The 18,251-nt window shown below is 37.7% G+C and overlaps 1 protein-coding gene across 3 annotated transcripts in view; it reads right to left on the bottom strand.

The window, feature by feature from the left end:
* The window catches only part of LOC126355052 (vigilin), a 171,106-nt gene that overhangs the window by 21,361 nt on the left and 131,494 nt on the right, over nucleotides 1-18,251 (bottom strand). For all 3 annotated transcript variants that reach the window (XM_050005206.1, XM_050005207.1, XM_050005205.1), the window contains exons 17-20: nucleotides 13,425-13,573; nucleotides 12,882-13,010; nucleotides 2,567-2,677; nucleotides 2,256-2,453 (exon numbers count right to left, since the gene is read on the bottom strand). In XM_050005206.1, coding sequence (XP_049861163.1) covers nucleotides 2,256-2,453; nucleotides 2,567-2,677; nucleotides 12,882-13,010; nucleotides 13,425-13,573 — 587 coding nt within the window. The remainder of the gene's footprint in view (nucleotides 1-2,255; nucleotides 2,454-2,566; nucleotides 2,678-12,881; nucleotides 13,011-13,424; nucleotides 13,574-18,251) is intronic.

The raw sequence follows: 18,251 nt of genomic DNA, 5'->3' as shown, positions 1-18,251 counted from the left end.
ATTACACCCCAATGAGAGGATTCTTTTTATCTGCTGACGATCTTATCGTAACTAAGTTTTCATCTCCTAACATGACTGCCATTATAAAGCCAGTGGACCAAGGTGCAATTGCACAGTAAAATGGTGCTATCAGGCTGCTGTACTGAGATTGCTAGTTCAGGACCATTTGGTGGCATTCTGGGAGAAGTTGACAATTCCAGATGCCATACATGGGATTTTGGATGTCTGGTGTGAAGTCAAGCCAGACTCAATAGTTTCACCACACAAGAAAATTCTTCCAGATACAGGTGAATGCGATTTTCAAGGTTTCAGTGATGAAGAAAAAACAACTGCACAAATGTATCTGGCACAGGTTTAAATGATTTTGAAGTAATTGATGAAGAAAACTTGAAATAGTGGCTGAAGATTGACCAATGTGAACGCACTTCCAGTACATGAGTGACACTTCGTAACAAAATGAGGAAACTGAATGTGAACATGGGGATGGAGAGTGTTCTTATCAGTCACTGTACTGCATTGCAATGTGTTGATAATTTTCTTGATTATATGGGCTAGAGAAGGTTTCAATAAAATATTAATGCTGCAAGAAAACTTGCAAAGGCAGTGCGAAGAAAGTATTAACTCCTTTCAGAAGCAGACCAAAATCACAGGCTACTTAAGAAATATACAGGCCTACCATACCTACACAAGAATTTGGATAAGCTTAAAAAACAAAGAATACATGTTTGAAGTTACCTCTTTCTTTCTCTACCTTTTCGGTTATTAGTGCACCTTATCCCCACATTGCCCTGAATAATAGGGACTATGTTGTATAAATACATTATGACACTAGTACGTATATAAAAAAAACAAGCGCATATTCGAATCCAACGTTGCATCAAAATTTGAAAGCAATCTGTGGAGAAATTTAGGAGATTTAAGATTTTGTACAAATGAACATTTACATTTTCATTTATATGCATAATGTTAACATCTTCAATTATAGCATCTAACAGTAACAACACATGTTCTCCAGAACACTTTCTTTCACTCCAAAAATTCATTCATGATTTATGCACAAGTAGAAAACTGTTTCAGAAACAATAATAAATTCAGACTTAAGTAACAAGAAGTAACAAGATTTCGAATTACACTTCAGTGGGTCAAATACAGAGTGCAACCTGGGAAATGAAAAAGTCTATCATTGCTTACAAATAGTGAAATGCATTTTAATTGTATATGATGTTACACAAATTTCTATCCTGATAAATAAGGTGATGGTAGAAGCAATTTACTAGTATCAGACTGGACCTCATTTTGTGTACTGTGGACTATACAGCAAGTCTTCCCTGTAAGAGACTTGAGTCTGGCAACTATCTTTCATGTCAATTTCAGTGTTCGGAATCTAGCAATTAATTCCAATGATGAGCCTAAATTTCATTTCCAGTGACTATTATGTGGATAAGTTCTTGTCCTGGAACATTTAATCACAGACAGATTCAAACATGGTTGCATTTCTGCACCACTGCAAGCCGTTTTGGTACACTTGCCTTACAGGCTTTATGATATTTACATGTGACAGATTAACAGATAAGAAAACCCAACAATAACTAAAGAGAACAAAGTAGCTTACCATTTGTTAATACCTTCTGTCAAGTATGCTTTATCTTCTTTTTGTAGGTGAGAGTAGTTCTTCGTACAACATGATCGGTTAGCCACTTCTGAAATTTATCCATTCACTCAAATTTCTGTTACACTAAGATTGTCCTTGTGGTATAAACCTTTGATGAATTTCAACACTCATAACCACAGCAGATTGTTCTTTTTTCTTGATTCTCCTTTGTGTTTACAAACATACAGCAGTAAAGAAATCAAGGCTATCACAAACAAAGTTCTATAGCTCATCCAAAACATACCTAACTTCTGTTGTATATGTGGATCACATTCTCACACTCACTTCGTGCTTTGGAAATGAATATTTTGGACGCACTGTTGTGTTTAATAATGTGATCATGGTATTTGTGTGATTTACTTATTAACGGCACCTTTAGACTGTTTTACTTTGCAATAACTTGTTACAGATATTCTCACATTAACTATCATTCCCATCTGCTTCACTCAAACTATGAACAATTGCCACCAAAATAATTCTTTACACACTGCTCTGCTAACTGCCCATTCCTCATTCTAGGCCTGGCCTTCCTTTACTACCAGACTGCCCCGATTCTTTGAAATCCCTCTGAGCAATGATGATTAAAATAAAATATATAACTTACCAATTCATTAACGATCTTCATTATATCATCTTTGGCTGCTTGGGCATTCTTTTCATAGCCAGTGATAGTTATTATATGTTCCTCAGGATCACCTTTCTTTGGAAAATTTATCTGTACATCATGATCAGATCGAATTTTACTTATAACTGCACCTTTTCGGCCTATAATCTTTGGATGGTAGTCAGGATCAACTTCTATCTGCAAGAGAAATTTTATAACACTTGTGATTTAGAGCCACAAAAAGACATCTAAAATTCTTAATTCAAGATCTCTGCATGTCTGTACACTATTTGTTGGAAAGCAATGGTTACCTTCAATTCGTATGACTTCAGCATTTTATCTTGTTTTTCTTTTTCCAGCTCCTCACGGCGTTCTTCAAGTGCTATCTTTGCCTGTTCAACATTTGCTGGTGTTCCAGTAATCTGAAAACAAGATTTAATTATAATTTCAATGTTTATGCTTTAATTCTAATGTGACACAAAGGTGACCAAATCATCTGCAATTTGTAACATCTCAAAAGTGAGTTGAAAAAACGATGGAGACTTAACAAGTATAAATTTGCTATGTTTATTTCATTAAATGTTTTTCACTATTTGGTTACATTCAATTAAACACAAACTATAAAGTAAATCCGGTACATAGCAGAATAGTTATCAGTGATCTGTCTAATGTGGAAGCACAAAGCAAATTTCAGTATCTCTGAAAAAATATTATTAAATTAACCTTGGTGAACTGAATTGCAATCTAGGCCTATTACTTTTAAAGGTAACATCCTGGAAAGTAAATTTGCACATACGGTGTGCATTGAGTGAAGTGCCTTAACATGTGTACATTCCTTCATTGTTTAAAGAATGGAAAAGCCATGGTGGAATGTAACACTATAGTTACTAATAGTTGCTACTCTCCCTGTAGCGGAGGTGCTGAGTCATAGAGAGGCACAATAAAAATAACGTCAGAAAATTAGCTTTTTTGCCAACAAGGTCTTTGTCAACAATGGACGGACCTGCACGCGCCCGCACAAACACAAAAACGCGCGCCCGACCACAGTCTCTGGCTCCAGATGTGTGTTTTTGAGGAAGGCTGTGTTGGCTGAAAGCGGAATTTCCAGTCTTTCTGTTGTGCCTTTCTGCAACTCAGTATCTCCTGCATAGCGTGCAACTCAGTATCTCACCTATATGGTGAGTAGCAACTATCCTTTTCATCATAACAAAACTGTTGTTATGTCACATGCTAAGATGAGAAAGATGGTGGAAGAGATTCAGATGGTAACCTCAGCCTAAAATTCAAGTAATCTGAATTCAGTTTCAGTGAATGAAACAGTGTTCAGAGGCTAGCTTTCTATCACCACAACTTTATCAGTAAAATGCAATGATAGTGAACAACCTTCATTAGTAAAACTGTGAAAGAATTGGAGGGGAAGCAATTTAATCAAAACAAAACTTTAAATTTTATTGATTTTGAGAAAATTAAGAGAATTTAAGAAAACCTATTTAAATAAAAACTGGCTATTATGGCACAGTAATAGGGTAAAGAGAAACTGGCAAGCTTTGCACTGCAAAAAATCAAAAAGCTTATTAATGTAACAAAACTTTCAACAAAAGATCATTCAGAAAGTCAGTATTTTACCAGATGTTCCAAAGTAAACAAGAAATAGCAAGTATAAATACAAAAGTATGGGTAAACGTATTTCATGATAAATTGTGTCACCACATTTTGCTTTGTGTCTCAGCAATTTGATAGTTCGCTTTTAATACTTCAATCACCCACTACAGCAATGTGTCATTACCACATCCAGACAGTTGTGTAAAATCTTTTCTTCGTTTAACAGACTGATACTGTGCAGCATTCATTCGTTACTTTCCTAGATGCAGTGTACTGGGTAAGTTGCAACGAACTATTTCCTGTGCAAGAATGGAGAGCTGCAGGCAGGCTTTCACAACTTACACAATGCATTAAAAGCTAAGAAAAGGTAGCAATGGAACTTGCTATTTATATCAAATTGCAAACGTTGACTTATTAAAACAATTCCATCCATTTTGACAAAGACTTGTGAGTGTGTAAAATGTTCCCACATTATCCATTTGGTAAAAGAGGCACAACAAAGATTAATGATGGAGCTGATGTGCAAGAAAATAAACACTACATTGAAGTCTTCTCTCTAGTAATGACAGTGGTGTCACCTGCCACAGAGAATGACTGCCCCCTGTGCCTAAATATCCTCTAGAGATAAATGGATCTTTTCAGTGTTGCCCCGAAATCATTTTGGCACACAAGCACTGAAAATTTCTATTAATCTGTGTTCAGTGCACCAAGAAAACTGTATGTTTTGGCCACTCTGAAAATACCTACACAGTCATTTTTCACGGTAGATGGTACACTGTACCACTGCCAGTCATTGACATTCTTTTAAAACTCACAAATAGAGCACGAGGAAATGTTGGCTCGTCTGCCTTGGCACAAACCTTAATTTTCCTTATTTTGTACTTGTGGTCGTTTCGCAAGATGAATGTTGGTGGCAGCAGACTCATTCTGCAGCCTGCCATTAATGTTAGTTCTGACTTTTCACAACAGAGTATCCTGAAAAATTAGTCTTCCTCGTCCCAAGATTTCCCATCTAAGCTCACAGAAAATTTACTTGACATTCTCATACTGGCTGAATTAACTTTTAACCAATCTAACAACATGCCTCTGAATTGCTTTGATGTCTTCCTTCAGTCTGATCAAGTGAGCATTCCAAGCACTTGAGAAGTACTCAAGGATCAGTTGCAAGCTGTTCTGTTTGCAGTTTCTTTTATCGGTGTGCTGTTCTTTGCCAGAACTCTCCTGATAAACTGGAGACAGTCACCTCCCATATAAATGACATCATAGTGCTCACCATTTCATGTTATTTCCCTATGTTATGCCTATATACTTAATCAGCATGAATTAGTCAATCAGCATACTACAAACTGTATTTGAACACTGTAGAAATGTTCTCCGGCCCAACCCCATTGACAATACTTATCCACATTTTAAAAAAGCTACCAAATGCCAAATACGAACTCTGTCCAAATCATTCCAAATTCCTTTCCAGTCACCTGACTCTTGTTTCTCATCAACATTTGTCCAGTACAAGTGTTGTAACTTACAACATACAAACACACAAGACAACACCTCCAGAAGAAGTATATTTAACAAACTCACAGGATAATAGTTCACAACAGATACGATGTATGGCATAGCTACCTGGCGAGAACGGCACAGTACAGCTCTAACTGCCATAATAAATAGCATAGTGTGTGAGAGCAGACAACACAGTTGCTCAGTGGTGATGGATATTTAGAGGGCATGTCACAGGTGGCGCTAGGAGACATCTATTCAGCTGCCGTGCAGGGTCGCTCAGCCATGTTGTCTCCTCCTGACTGCCACACTTCACAATAGTGGATGCAGAGTGACTATAATGTTGTATGAGCCAACCATGTGATGACGGTCGACATCTGAGACAATGGCTGGTGGTTCAGAACTTTCTTAAAACTCTGTAGTATGGCATAATGATAAACATTCTAATGAAATCTACAAGACTGCTGTTATAAACCCATTGTACACAGAATATTGTATGTGAATAGAGAAACCTGTGTCTTGTGCGGCAGAAGCTTTCAAAATACATGCAGATTTAAGGATAGAATGTTTCCAATTTCTTTCAGTTTCATGCAGCTCATACTTCATGTAATGTAGCAGCAGTAAATAGTAATCAATTCTTTCAGTTGACATGGACATAGACAACAGTTGTTTTTCAGTCAAATTTCTTTGTAGCAATAGCAAAAAATGCATTTAATGAATTGGAAAGCAATTTCTGCCCTGTCTACAATGTGACCTTGATCACATTATCTGATATCACAGTCACTGAGCCTATGAAAAACAAGCCGGAAAGTATAGTTGTTTGTAATCATATTTATCAATTTTACTTTTGTGACATTATGACCTCCAAATACAGAAAGTTTACAATTCAGCGACAGCTGGTGATCAACCACAATGTCTGAGCCAGTCATAACATAATACATTCTGACATGGCGAAGCATTGTGCCCTTTCCACTGTGCAGCAAACTCAAAAACAAGGAAACGTTTTTAAAAGCTGAAGCTATCAGTTCCTCTGGGTGCATAAGGAAGAATATTTGCATGTCAACATTCAGTGATGTGAAAAATATTCTTTTAGAATGGCTTAAGGAATAAAAAGTGATAGCATTTCTGTATGCAGAAACAAGAGAAGCACAGAGAGAGTAGAGAAAGTGAGTCTTTGGATTAGGAAAGTGTGAACTATTGGAATAACATTACATTGCCATGACAGACAGGGTTAAGAGCCTAGAGATATTTTCAACAGGATGAAGTAAGCATTTTTATAATTTACTTCTTGCAAAAACATATTCTGCTGAAGTAGAAAAAATCACTGAGGTAAAAAAAAATGCTGTACCCAATAGTAACAGGAAAATTTAAAATGCCCAGTTGTCCCAAAAAACATCAAATGTTATCTTGTCCTTGTGAGTCAACAGGCCCTTACTAAGGATATAACTGAGGACTGTAATTTTGTGTTCCTTCCTCTGAACTGCAGAAGCATCTGTGGCTTCTGGACCTAATGCACACTGACAAAGCCAAATACATAGTAGCAGCAGTGCAGAAATCAATTTCATGCCTTGAAAGAAAGGAAGTTATGAGATTTCCCATTAAATTAGCTAGCCATGTTTGTTGCTGCCTGGAAGAGTGTAACACGGCAGACTTAGGAAGTTGCTTCAAGAAGGCTAGCTGTGGTACATCAGTTGCTGTTGAAGACTACATTGTTCTAGAAGAAAAATACAGTAGAATACAAAACATTATTGAAAATGTGGCACTGATTCTTCTAGTGATAACATCCTGACCTCCACATCCTAGATGTCTGCAAGTGAGAGGAGTGAAGTGTTTGTGAAGGAATACTGTGAGGCAATAGGAGGTAGTGACGATGACAATGATGACTGAGGCTCTTGGACAAAGTTTTGCAGTTACTGTGCAAATAATTTATACAATCAGTAACTCTTTTCCTCTTTTAATATAGATGAATCATGTCTAACTAATACAAACCAACTCAAGTGGCAATTTCTGGCACTCCAAGGTGCTGGAAGGACATAATAAACAACTCTTCGTGACTGATGGACAAAAAGGGGCACAGTTAAAAGTGATTTGTGTGTGTGTGTGTGTGTGTGTGTGTGTGTGTGTGTGTGTGTGTGTGTGTGTGTAGAGAGTGAGAGAGAGAGAGAGAGAGAGTGAGAGTGAGAGTGAGAGTGAGAGTGAGAGTGAGAGTGAGAGTGAGAGAGAGAGAGAGAGAGAGAGAGAGACTGCGAACAGTAGCCATAGTGCTCCACTCTGTGGCAATAGAAAGTCACTTTAAAGTCTATCTCCTACAAAAAACATAATTAAAAATGAAATTCATTTACGCTACAGCTTTCTAAAGCTGCCATGTCAAAAATATCTTCTTAATTTTAATCAGTCAGAGTTATATTAATTTTTTAACAAATAAAATTTCCAAAAGTTCCAAATTTATCATTTATTATAATAAAAAGCCTTTTAAAATCAATGAATACTATTTACAAAATACCACATTCAGCAATGCCTGTTTCTATAGTTCTGTATCACATTGTGTTCGCTCTCTAAAAGTGTCAAGAAACAGCATTCCTCTCCATCAACACTTACCTCTTAACAAGAAGTTTGAAGTCCCTTATCTTCTTCCAAAAAGTTGTGAAATTCACATATGGCACAGATCTCTATAGTCGGTATTTGCATCTGTGTGTACATCTACATACTCCACAAGCTGCCATGTAGTGCACAGCAGAGTATTTTGTGCCACTACTAGTCATTTCCTTTCTTGTTTCACTTGCAAATAAAGTGAGGGAAAAACAACTCCCTGTATGCCTCTGCATGAGCTCTAATTTCTCTTGCCTTTTATCTTTGTGGTGTGAAATCTACATTGGCAGTGGTAGAATCATTCTGAAGTCAGCTTCAAATGCCAATTTCTTTTTTTTATTTTGTCAACTGAGCTTCATGAAAATAATGTTGACTTTCCTCCAGTGATTGCCATTTGAACTCAAGAATACTCAAATGTTTATAATATCTACTGGTAACATATCAACACCTTTCTATACACCACAGCACCATCAACAAACAGCCCAAGGTTGCTGCTTGCCCTGCCCATCAAACCATTTGTGTACGTAGAGAACAAAAGCTGTCCTATCGTACATCCTTGGGGCACTCCTGAATAACCTTGTCTTGAACAACATCCGCCACTGAGGACAATGTACTGGGTTGTATTAATCAATAAGTCTTCAACCCATTCAAATATCTGAGGATCTGTTATGTATGTTCATACCTTCATTAACAGACTACAGTGGGGCATTGTGTCAAATGATTTCCATAAATCTAGGAACACTGAAGATGCCTGTTGCCCTTCATTCATGGTTCACAGAATATCATGTGAGAAAAGTGTAAGCCAAGTTTCACACCAGCAATACTTTCTCAATCTGTGCCGATTTGTGGACAGCAGTTTTTCTGCCCCAAGGAAATTTATTATATTTGAAATAAGAATACATTCAAGAATTCTGCAGCCAACCAATGTTAAGGATATTGGTCTGTAATTTTGCAGGTCAGCCTTTTTGATCCTTCTTATACACATGAGTCTTCTATTTTTTAGAGTTGCTTGGGACTTTACACTTGGCAAGAAATTCACGATAGATGCTAGGTAAGTAAGGTGTCAATGCTGCAGTGTATTCTCTGTAGAACCAAATTGGAATTCCATCTAGACCTAGCGACTTGTTTGTTTTCAACTCTTTCAGTTGCTTCGCAGCACCAGGGATACCTATTACCTCCAAACAGGAGTCTGTGTGATAGACAAACACTAGTATGTTTGTATGACTCTTCTGCAAGAATGATTTGTTGAACAGAAAATTTAAAACTTTGGCTTTTGTTTTGCTGTCTTCTATTGCCATAACAGACAGATGAACGACTGACTGGGTAGATGCCTTTGACACACTTAGCAACTTTACATAGGACCGGTGTTTTTCTTGGTTTCTCGGCAAGATCTTTTGCTAAGGTATGATGGTGGTCGTAGTTGTATGCTTCATGCATCAATATTTCAACAGGTGCACAAATGTCTAATAACTTTCCCCAGTCGTCTATTGAGTGTTCTTTTTTGAACAGAAAGTTCAACTGGTCTCTGCTTCCTCAGCATTTTCCAAATTTTGTTATTAAACCATAGTGTTTCTTTTCCATCCTTAATCCACTTACTCGGCACGTACATCTCCAGAATGCAATTTACAATCCAATTAAAATTTACCCTAAATTCTTCTACATCCATCATACTGCTGGAACTAAATGATATCCGTTCACTGTCACAGCTGACAACTACGGTTTGTTGAACCAGCCGCACAAGACAATTTTCCAAAAACTGCATTTGAAAGTGAAGACCTCACAAGACTGCCTATCAATAGCACCTGCAATAAACGAAAACACACACACACACACACACACAACAAAAAAACAAAACACAACACACACACACACAAAACACAAAACACAAAAACACACACACACACACACAACACAAAAAAACACACACACACACACACACAACACACAAAAACACACACACACACACACAACACACAAAAACACACACACACACACACAACACACAAAAACACACACACACACACACAACACACAAAAAAACACACACACACACACACAACACACAAAAAAACACACACACACACACACAACACACAAAAAAACACACACACACACACAACACACAAAAAAACACACACACACACACAACACACAAAAAAACACACACACACACACAACACACAAAAAAACACACACACACACAACACACAAAAAAACACACACACACACACAACACACAAAAAAAACACACACACACACAACACACAAAAAAAACACACACACACACAACACACAAAAAAAACACACACACACACAACACACAAAAAAAACACACACACACACAACACACAAAAAAAACACACACACACACAACACACAAAAAAAACACACACACACACAACACACAAAAAAAACACACACACACACAACACACAAAAAAAACACACACACACACAAAAAAAACACACACACACACACAAAAAAACACACACACACACACAAAAACACACACACACACAAAAACACACACACACACACACACAAAAACACACACACACACACACACACACACACACACACAAAAAAACACACACACACACACACACACACAAAAAACACACACACACACACACACACACAAAAAACACACACACACACACACACAAAAAACACACACACACACACACACACAAAAAACACACACACACACACACACCTCAAATACTCGACATGTTAAAGTCTCATCCAACTAACGTTGTACATTCTGGGTATTTCCACGGGACTGAACACTGATTTACTTTGAATGAATCTAAAACTGTCACAGCAGAATTGGGTGGCTGATAAAAATATGTGAAATTGTGTTCACCTACACCTATTACAAGTAACCAGATAACTTCAGTCAGACTCAATTTTGACCTCGACAGACAATATTTTTTGTCAAATTCAATTACCTCCCCCCCCCCCCCCCTCCCTCCCCTCCTGTGGCACCTAATCTGTCTTTCACATATACACTACATGCCTCGCTAAATATTTCAGATCTTTATACTTCAAGTCTTTGGATTTCAGTCAGTTAGCTCTAGGTTCCCAGAATAATTTGAGCATGACAACTTTCCTGGAAGTGTGTGAAATCACGAACTTTTTTTACAAGTATTTCGGCAATTTACTGTTAAAATTTTGAAGGTCTGTGTGTCTATAGAGTGGTCCGACTTCACCCTCTGATTATAGACTGGGAAGCATTCACGAGAGGACCTCAAAAGATCACCTAGGCTTAAAAACCACTACTCTCATAAATGCTTCCTTTGTGTGGTTCACCCCTTACCTATCAAGGGAAGCCCTACAATTCCTGAATCCATAACAGATCCAGAAATCTGCAACCAAGATCAGCACAGAAATTATGGATCCTTTAGTTGAGACACTCCATTCGACTTCAAAACAAAAGACCCGACCAATTCTGAGAACAATGTCACAAGTTTCATGGCCTTCTTGCATACTGCAAGTGAGGCCAGCAGTCTCCACCACCTTTGTCAGCTACCTATACGAACTGAGGATCACCTCGGAACCCAAGTGACAGACGTCATTGGTGGACCTACATCTTCGCCTGCACGTTCGATAGCCACAGAGAGGGCCACCTCCACACCTCAAATTAGGCCCCTCAGCAGACATACCAAGCGCACAATGTGGTTCTGGGAACATTTCCATAAGGGGCTCAATAATACTACAAACACTTGAGCTTTTGGTAATCATCAAAACCATATGTGTGTATCTGCTCAGACCCTGCTGTGGGAGAACCACGTGTACACTCAGTGTGAATGACCGAGGCCAGAAGCCTGCCTGCAGTCTGTATGAAGATGTCAAAAATCAGTTACTTTTAATAACAGCAAGGGTTATGTTTCTCTTCAGAACAGGCAATATGTTTGCATCTAAAAGGTTTCCTACTTCAGAACTGATAGGTACAATATTTTGCGCTGCACAAGCAGTAACACAGTGGTAGGCTCCAATGCTAGGCTCCCACTGCTGTATCGGTGGTGAGAGTACTCTAGACTGCTTGCCATCACAACACTAACTACTTCAGTTCAGAAAACATTAATGCATGGATGAGGGCAGTTTCTAAAAAACTCAGATGCAAATATGTGTGCAGCAGGGGACCTTATGCATCCAAACACAAGATTATTTCTTCTAAACATTGTTAATTTTCTGCCTGCTAATAGCACAAACCACCTGCATCATCTGAACTTGGGCATTAATTATTCATTCATTCATTTTGTTGTATTACATCAAGTAACTTATGCAGAAGTCTAATTCATTCCTTGAGATAATGAAATTGAGCATTTTGCAGGGTATGTAGTTTAAGAAAAAAGTCTCTGGTACCCAGAAATTCATTAAAAAGGAGTTTTACTGTAGCTGTGGAAAACTTAAGTGCTGCAATTTGAAAATTTTCATGTTTCACCAATCATGGAATTATTGTATTCAGAATTAAGTTACACTGCCACATGGCACAAGAAAACACACACGCATGCACAAGAAAAGATGCATGTTTATGCTACAGAAACCAGAGATAACTGCTTAAGAGTCAAACAGTGACTTACACTGCACTATTTCTGTTGTGTATCCTTTTACCTGATAAATGCTAAGTACATCCACAAACAAATAACCAATTTTAAATACATCATTAATAAATCCATTTATTATTTTCTTAACTTATGCATAAGTTAATACATATCATTTAATTTATTTAATTCAATTATTTGAAGGGTTTTATCTCTTGTCAAGGATATGCCCCTCACCACCAACACCACCACTACATGACAAATTATTTTAATTTCTAGCTACAAATGTGCATTGATTCTCCTGTTTAACATCTTATGTGCAAGATACAATGATCAACACAAACAAAATGAAATGCAACAGTAATATGGCATGGTTTCAGATTACACTAACCTTTATAACGTCTAAATGTTGATCAGCTGGGGAAAGAACGATGTGTACATCATATCTGTCCATAAGTTCACGAACATCACGGCCTTTTGTTCCAATGATCGATCGATGGAAGTCAAAGGGCATGTCCACCTGCACACACAAAGTTACAATTATGCAGTAAGAAGAAAGGAATGTTTACTGCTCTTTAAAGTCAATGTTTTCCTTTTTTTAAAGCGCCACTTCAAAAAAAACATGTAAAAAGGCATTATGCTGCATATGGGGAAGATCCTCAAGTAGAGTTCTAATTTTCCTACATTCCACAATGGCTCTTTGAAAATGAATTCCAATGAATGTCAGTAAAATCTGTGTTTCAAGCTTCTTTCTACTTCTGCTGTTTGCATGTCCACTCAAAATTTGTATCAACTGTTTCAACACATGTATCAAATAGAATATGAGTAGAAGGCAGTATGTGAAATAAATTTTGAGAGAGAATATTATTGACCATTCTTTGGTTGGTCAACAAGAGATAAAAATTAGAAGACAGCACAACACAGCTACACCTACCTCAATAGTAACAGGAACCAAGTCAAGTAAAGCCTGTTTTGCTGCTTCACAGTTTTCCTTTTTTCCTGTTATGAGTATGACATCACATTTACGAACTGGAGTTTCCTCCACTTCTCCATTCTGCTGACCATTGTAGCCAATGTATTCCTCTGAAATATTCAGCAGACAAATACGTCAAAAAATAAAAGTTTGCAATACACAATCCAAGCAAGACATCATGTTTTAACTTCACTGTCCTTCTGTCCAAGTTAAATATACTAAAAATCCTTGATAGTGCAAAAACTAAAATTCTCCAAATTAACAACAATGGAAACATAGAAAAGCAACATATATACACTGATAGAACTAAATGTAATGGAAGGAAAAAATTGGATAATGGAGATAAGGAACACAAGCAAAATAGGAGATTTCTCCAATGCTTTCATATTACATTAATTACGATGTAACAGACGATTTATACCATAAACACTGATTATTTTTGCACAATTGACAGCCTACAATGGCAATTAATCTTGACAGCCTACAATGGCAATTAATCTTGACAGCCTACAATGGCAATTAATCTTGACAGCCTACAATGGCAATTAATCTTGACAGCCTACAATGGCAATTAATCTTGACAGCCTACAATGGCAATTAATCTTGACAGCCTACAATGGCAATTAATCTTGACAGCCTACAATGGCAATTAATCTTGACAGCCTACAATGGCAATTAATCTTGACAGCCTACAATGGCAATTAATCTTGACAGCCTACAATGGCTATTAATCTTGACAGCCTACAATGGCTATTAATCTTGACAGCCTACAATGGCTATTAATCTTGACAGCCTACAATGGCTATTAATCTTGACAGCCTACAATGGCTATTAATCTTGACAGCCTACAATGGCTATTAATCTTGACAGCCTACAATGGCTATTAATCTTGACAGCCTACAATGGCTATTAATCTTGACAGCCTACAATGGCTATTAATCTTGACAGCCTACAATGGCTATTAATCTTGACAGCCTACAATGGCTATTAATCTTGACAGCCTACAATGGCTATTAATCTTGACAGCCTACAATGGCTATTAATCTTGACAGCCTACAATGGCTATTAATCTTGACAGCCTACAATGGCTATTAATCTTGACAGCCTACAATGGCTATTAATCTTGACAGCCTACAATGGCTATTAATCTTGACAGCCTACAATGGCTATTAATCTTGACAGCCTACAATGGCTATTAATCTTGACAGCCTACAATGGCTATTAATCTTGACAGCCTACAATGGCTATTAATCTTGACAGCCTACAATGGCTATTAATCTTGACAGCCTACAATGGCTATTAATCTTGACAGCCTACAATGGCTATTAATCTTGACAGCCTACAATGGCTATTAATCTTGACAGCCTACAATGGCTATTAATCTTGACAGCCTACAATGGCTATTAATCTTGACAGCCTACAATGGCTATTAATCTTGACAGCCTACAATGGCTATTAATCTTGACAGCCTACAATGGCTATTAATCTTGACAGCCTACAATGGCTATTAATCTTGACAGCCTACAATGGCTATTAATCTTGACAGCCTACAATGGCTATTAATCTTGACAGCCTACAATGGCTATTAATCTTGACAGCCTACAATGGCTATTAATCTTGCGATGTTTTTACAGCCTGAAATAAGAAAGTTTTTAAATTTAGCAGTTCAATAATCTTTCATTTCATACCACAGATGATATCCAAGAAAAATAATCAATAATTGCATCTTTTAACTCCTGTTGAATGTCTGGTGACTTTAGTTTTGAAAAGTTGGTATTTTGTTAAGCTTGATCATATCCAGTGAACAAGAAGAATTGTTATTCACACACTGTGTTTAAGAATACCTTGTAACCATCCTTTAAATTTTATATACAAAAATCGTTAGAGGATTTAAGGACTATTTTGAAAAAATAATGCATTCTTAAGTCTGGGAAGAAATAATTTTCTTAAACTATGTGAAACTTGTGCACTTGTGCAAAACTGTGTGAAATTTACATCATGAATTAACATTTGTTATGAATAAAAACATAGTTTTAATCACCAAATGAACAGCAGTTATGATAGAATTAATGGTATCAAAAATGGATGGATGGCATGTTTCAAGATACTATGGAATGTGAGAAGCCAGTTTTTGTTTTCTCACACATGACAACGGTATAGCCTTTGCAGTTAGGCCATTTGCATGTTGTTCTCTTCTAACTCTACACTGACCAGTGATTAAAGGCATCTAATACTATATCCCCCCCGAACCATGGACCTTGCCATTGGTGGGGAGGCTTGCGTCCTCAGCGATACAGGTGGCCGTACCGTAGGTGCAACCACAACGGAGGGGTATCTGTTGAGAGGCCACACAAACGTGTGGTTGCTGAACAGGGGCAGCAACCTTTTCAGTAGTTGCACAGGCAACAGTCTGGATGATTGACTGATATGGCCTTTTAACACTAACCAAAACGGCCTTTCTGTGCTGGTACTGCGAATGGCTGGAAGCAAGAGGAAACTACAGCCATAATTTTTCCCGAGGGCATGCAGCTTTACTGTATGGTTAAATGTTGATGACGTCCTCTTGGGTAAAATATTCCGGATGTAAAATAGTCCCACATTCGAATCTCCGGGCGGGGACTACTCAAGAGGACATCATTATCACGAGAAAGAAAACTGGCGCTCTACGGAACGGAGTGTGGAATGTCAGATCCCTTAATTGGGCAGGTAGGTTAGAAAATTTTAAAAGGGAAATGGATAGGTCAAAGTTAGATATAGTGGGAATTAGTGAAGTTCAGTGGAATGAGGAAGAAGACGTTTGGTCACGTGAATACAGGGTTATATATACAATATCAAATAAGGGTAATGCAGGAGTAGGTTTAATAATGAATAAAAAAAATAGGATTGTGGGTAAGCTACTACAAACAGCATAGTGAACGCATTACTGTAGCCAAGATAGACACAAACCCCTTGCCTACTACAGTAGTACGAGATTCTATGCCAACTAGCTCTGCAGATGATGAAATTAATGAAATGTATGATGAGATAAAAGAAATTACTCAGGTAATGAAGAAGGACGAAAATTTAATAGTCATGGGTGACATGAATTCGAGAGTAGGAAAAGGGAGAGAAGGAAACATTGAAGGTGAATATGGATTGGGGGTAAGAAATGAAAGAGGAAGCCGTCTATTAGAATTTTGCATAGAGCATAAATTAATCATAGCTAACATTTGGTTCAAGAATCATAAAAGAAGGTTGTATACATGGAAGAATCCTGGAGATACTAGAAGGTTGTTGTTGTTGTTGTTGTTGTTGTATCTTCAGTCCTGAGACTGGTTTGATGCAGCTCTCCATGCTACTCTATCCTGTGCAAGCTTCTTCATCTCCCAGTACCTACTGCAACCTACATCCTTCTGAATCTGCTTACTGTAGTCATCTCTTGGTCTCCATCTACAATTTTTACCCTCCACGCTGCCCTCCAATACCAAATTGGTGATCCCTTGATGCCTCCGGACATGTTCTACCAACCGATCCCTTCTTCTGGTCAAGTTGTGCCACAAACTTTTCTTCTCTCCGATCCTATTCAATACTTCCTCATTAGTTATGTGATCTACCCATCTAATCTTCAGCATTCTTCTGTAGCACCACATTTCAAAAGCTTCTATTCTCTTCTTGTCCAAACTATTTAACGTCCACGTTTCACTTCCATACACTCCATACAAATACTTTCAGAAATGACTTCCTCACACTTAAATCTACACTCGTTAACAAATTTCTCTTTTACAGAAATCCTTTCCTTGCCATTGCCACTCTACATTTTATATCCTCTCTACTTCGCCCATCATCAGTTATTTTGCTCCCCAAATAGCAAAACTCCTTTACTACTTAAGTGTCTCATTTCCTAATCTAATTCCCTCAGCATCACCCGACTTAATTCCACTACATTCCATTATCCTTGTTTTGCTTTTGTTGTTGTTCATCTTATATCCTCCTTTCAAGACACTGTCCATTCCTGCTCTGCTCTGACAGAATTACAATGCCATCAGCAAACCTCCAAGTTTTTACTTCTTCTCCATGGATTTTAATACCTACTCCAAATTTTTCTTTTGTTTCCTTTACTGCTTGTTCAATATACAGATTGAATAACATCGGGGAGAGACTACAACCCTGTCTCACTCCCTTCCCAACCACTGCTTCCCTTTCATGCCCCTCGACTCTTATAACTGCCATCTGGTTTCTGTACAAATTGTAAATAGCCTTTCACTCCCTATGTTTTACCCCTGCCACCTTCAGAATTTGAAAGAGAGTATTCCAGTCAACATTGTCAAAAGCTTTCTCTAAGTCGACAAATGCTAGAAACTTAGGTTTGCCTTTCCTTAATCTTTCTTCTAAGATAAGTCGTAGGGTCAGTATTGCCTCACGTGTTCCAACATTTCTACGGAATCCAAACTGATCTTCCCCGAGGTCGGCTTCTACTAGTTTTTCCATTTGTCTAAAGAATTCGCGTTAGTATTTTGCAGCCGTGGCTTATTAAAATGTTAGTTCGGTAATTTTCACATCTATCAACACCTGCTTTATTTGGGATTGGAATTATTATATTCTTCTTGAAGTCTGAGGGTATTTCGCCTGTCTCATACATCTTGCTCACCAGATGGTAGAGTTTTGTCAGGACTGGCTCTTCCAAGGCCGTCAGTAGTTCCAGTGGAATGTTGTCTATTCCGGGGGCCTTGTTTCGACTCAGGTCTTTCAGTGCTCTGTCAAACTCTTTTCGCAGTATCATATCTCCCATTTCATCTTCATCTACATCCT

This window comes from Schistocerca gregaria, chromosome 3 (assembly GCF_023897955.1).
Source record: "Schistocerca gregaria isolate iqSchGreg1 chromosome 3, iqSchGreg1.2, whole genome shotgun sequence".
Taxonomy (NCBI): domain Eukaryota; kingdom Metazoa; phylum Arthropoda; class Insecta; order Orthoptera; family Acrididae; genus Schistocerca; species Schistocerca gregaria.
This window is presented reverse-complemented; position numbering and strand designations above follow the sequence as displayed.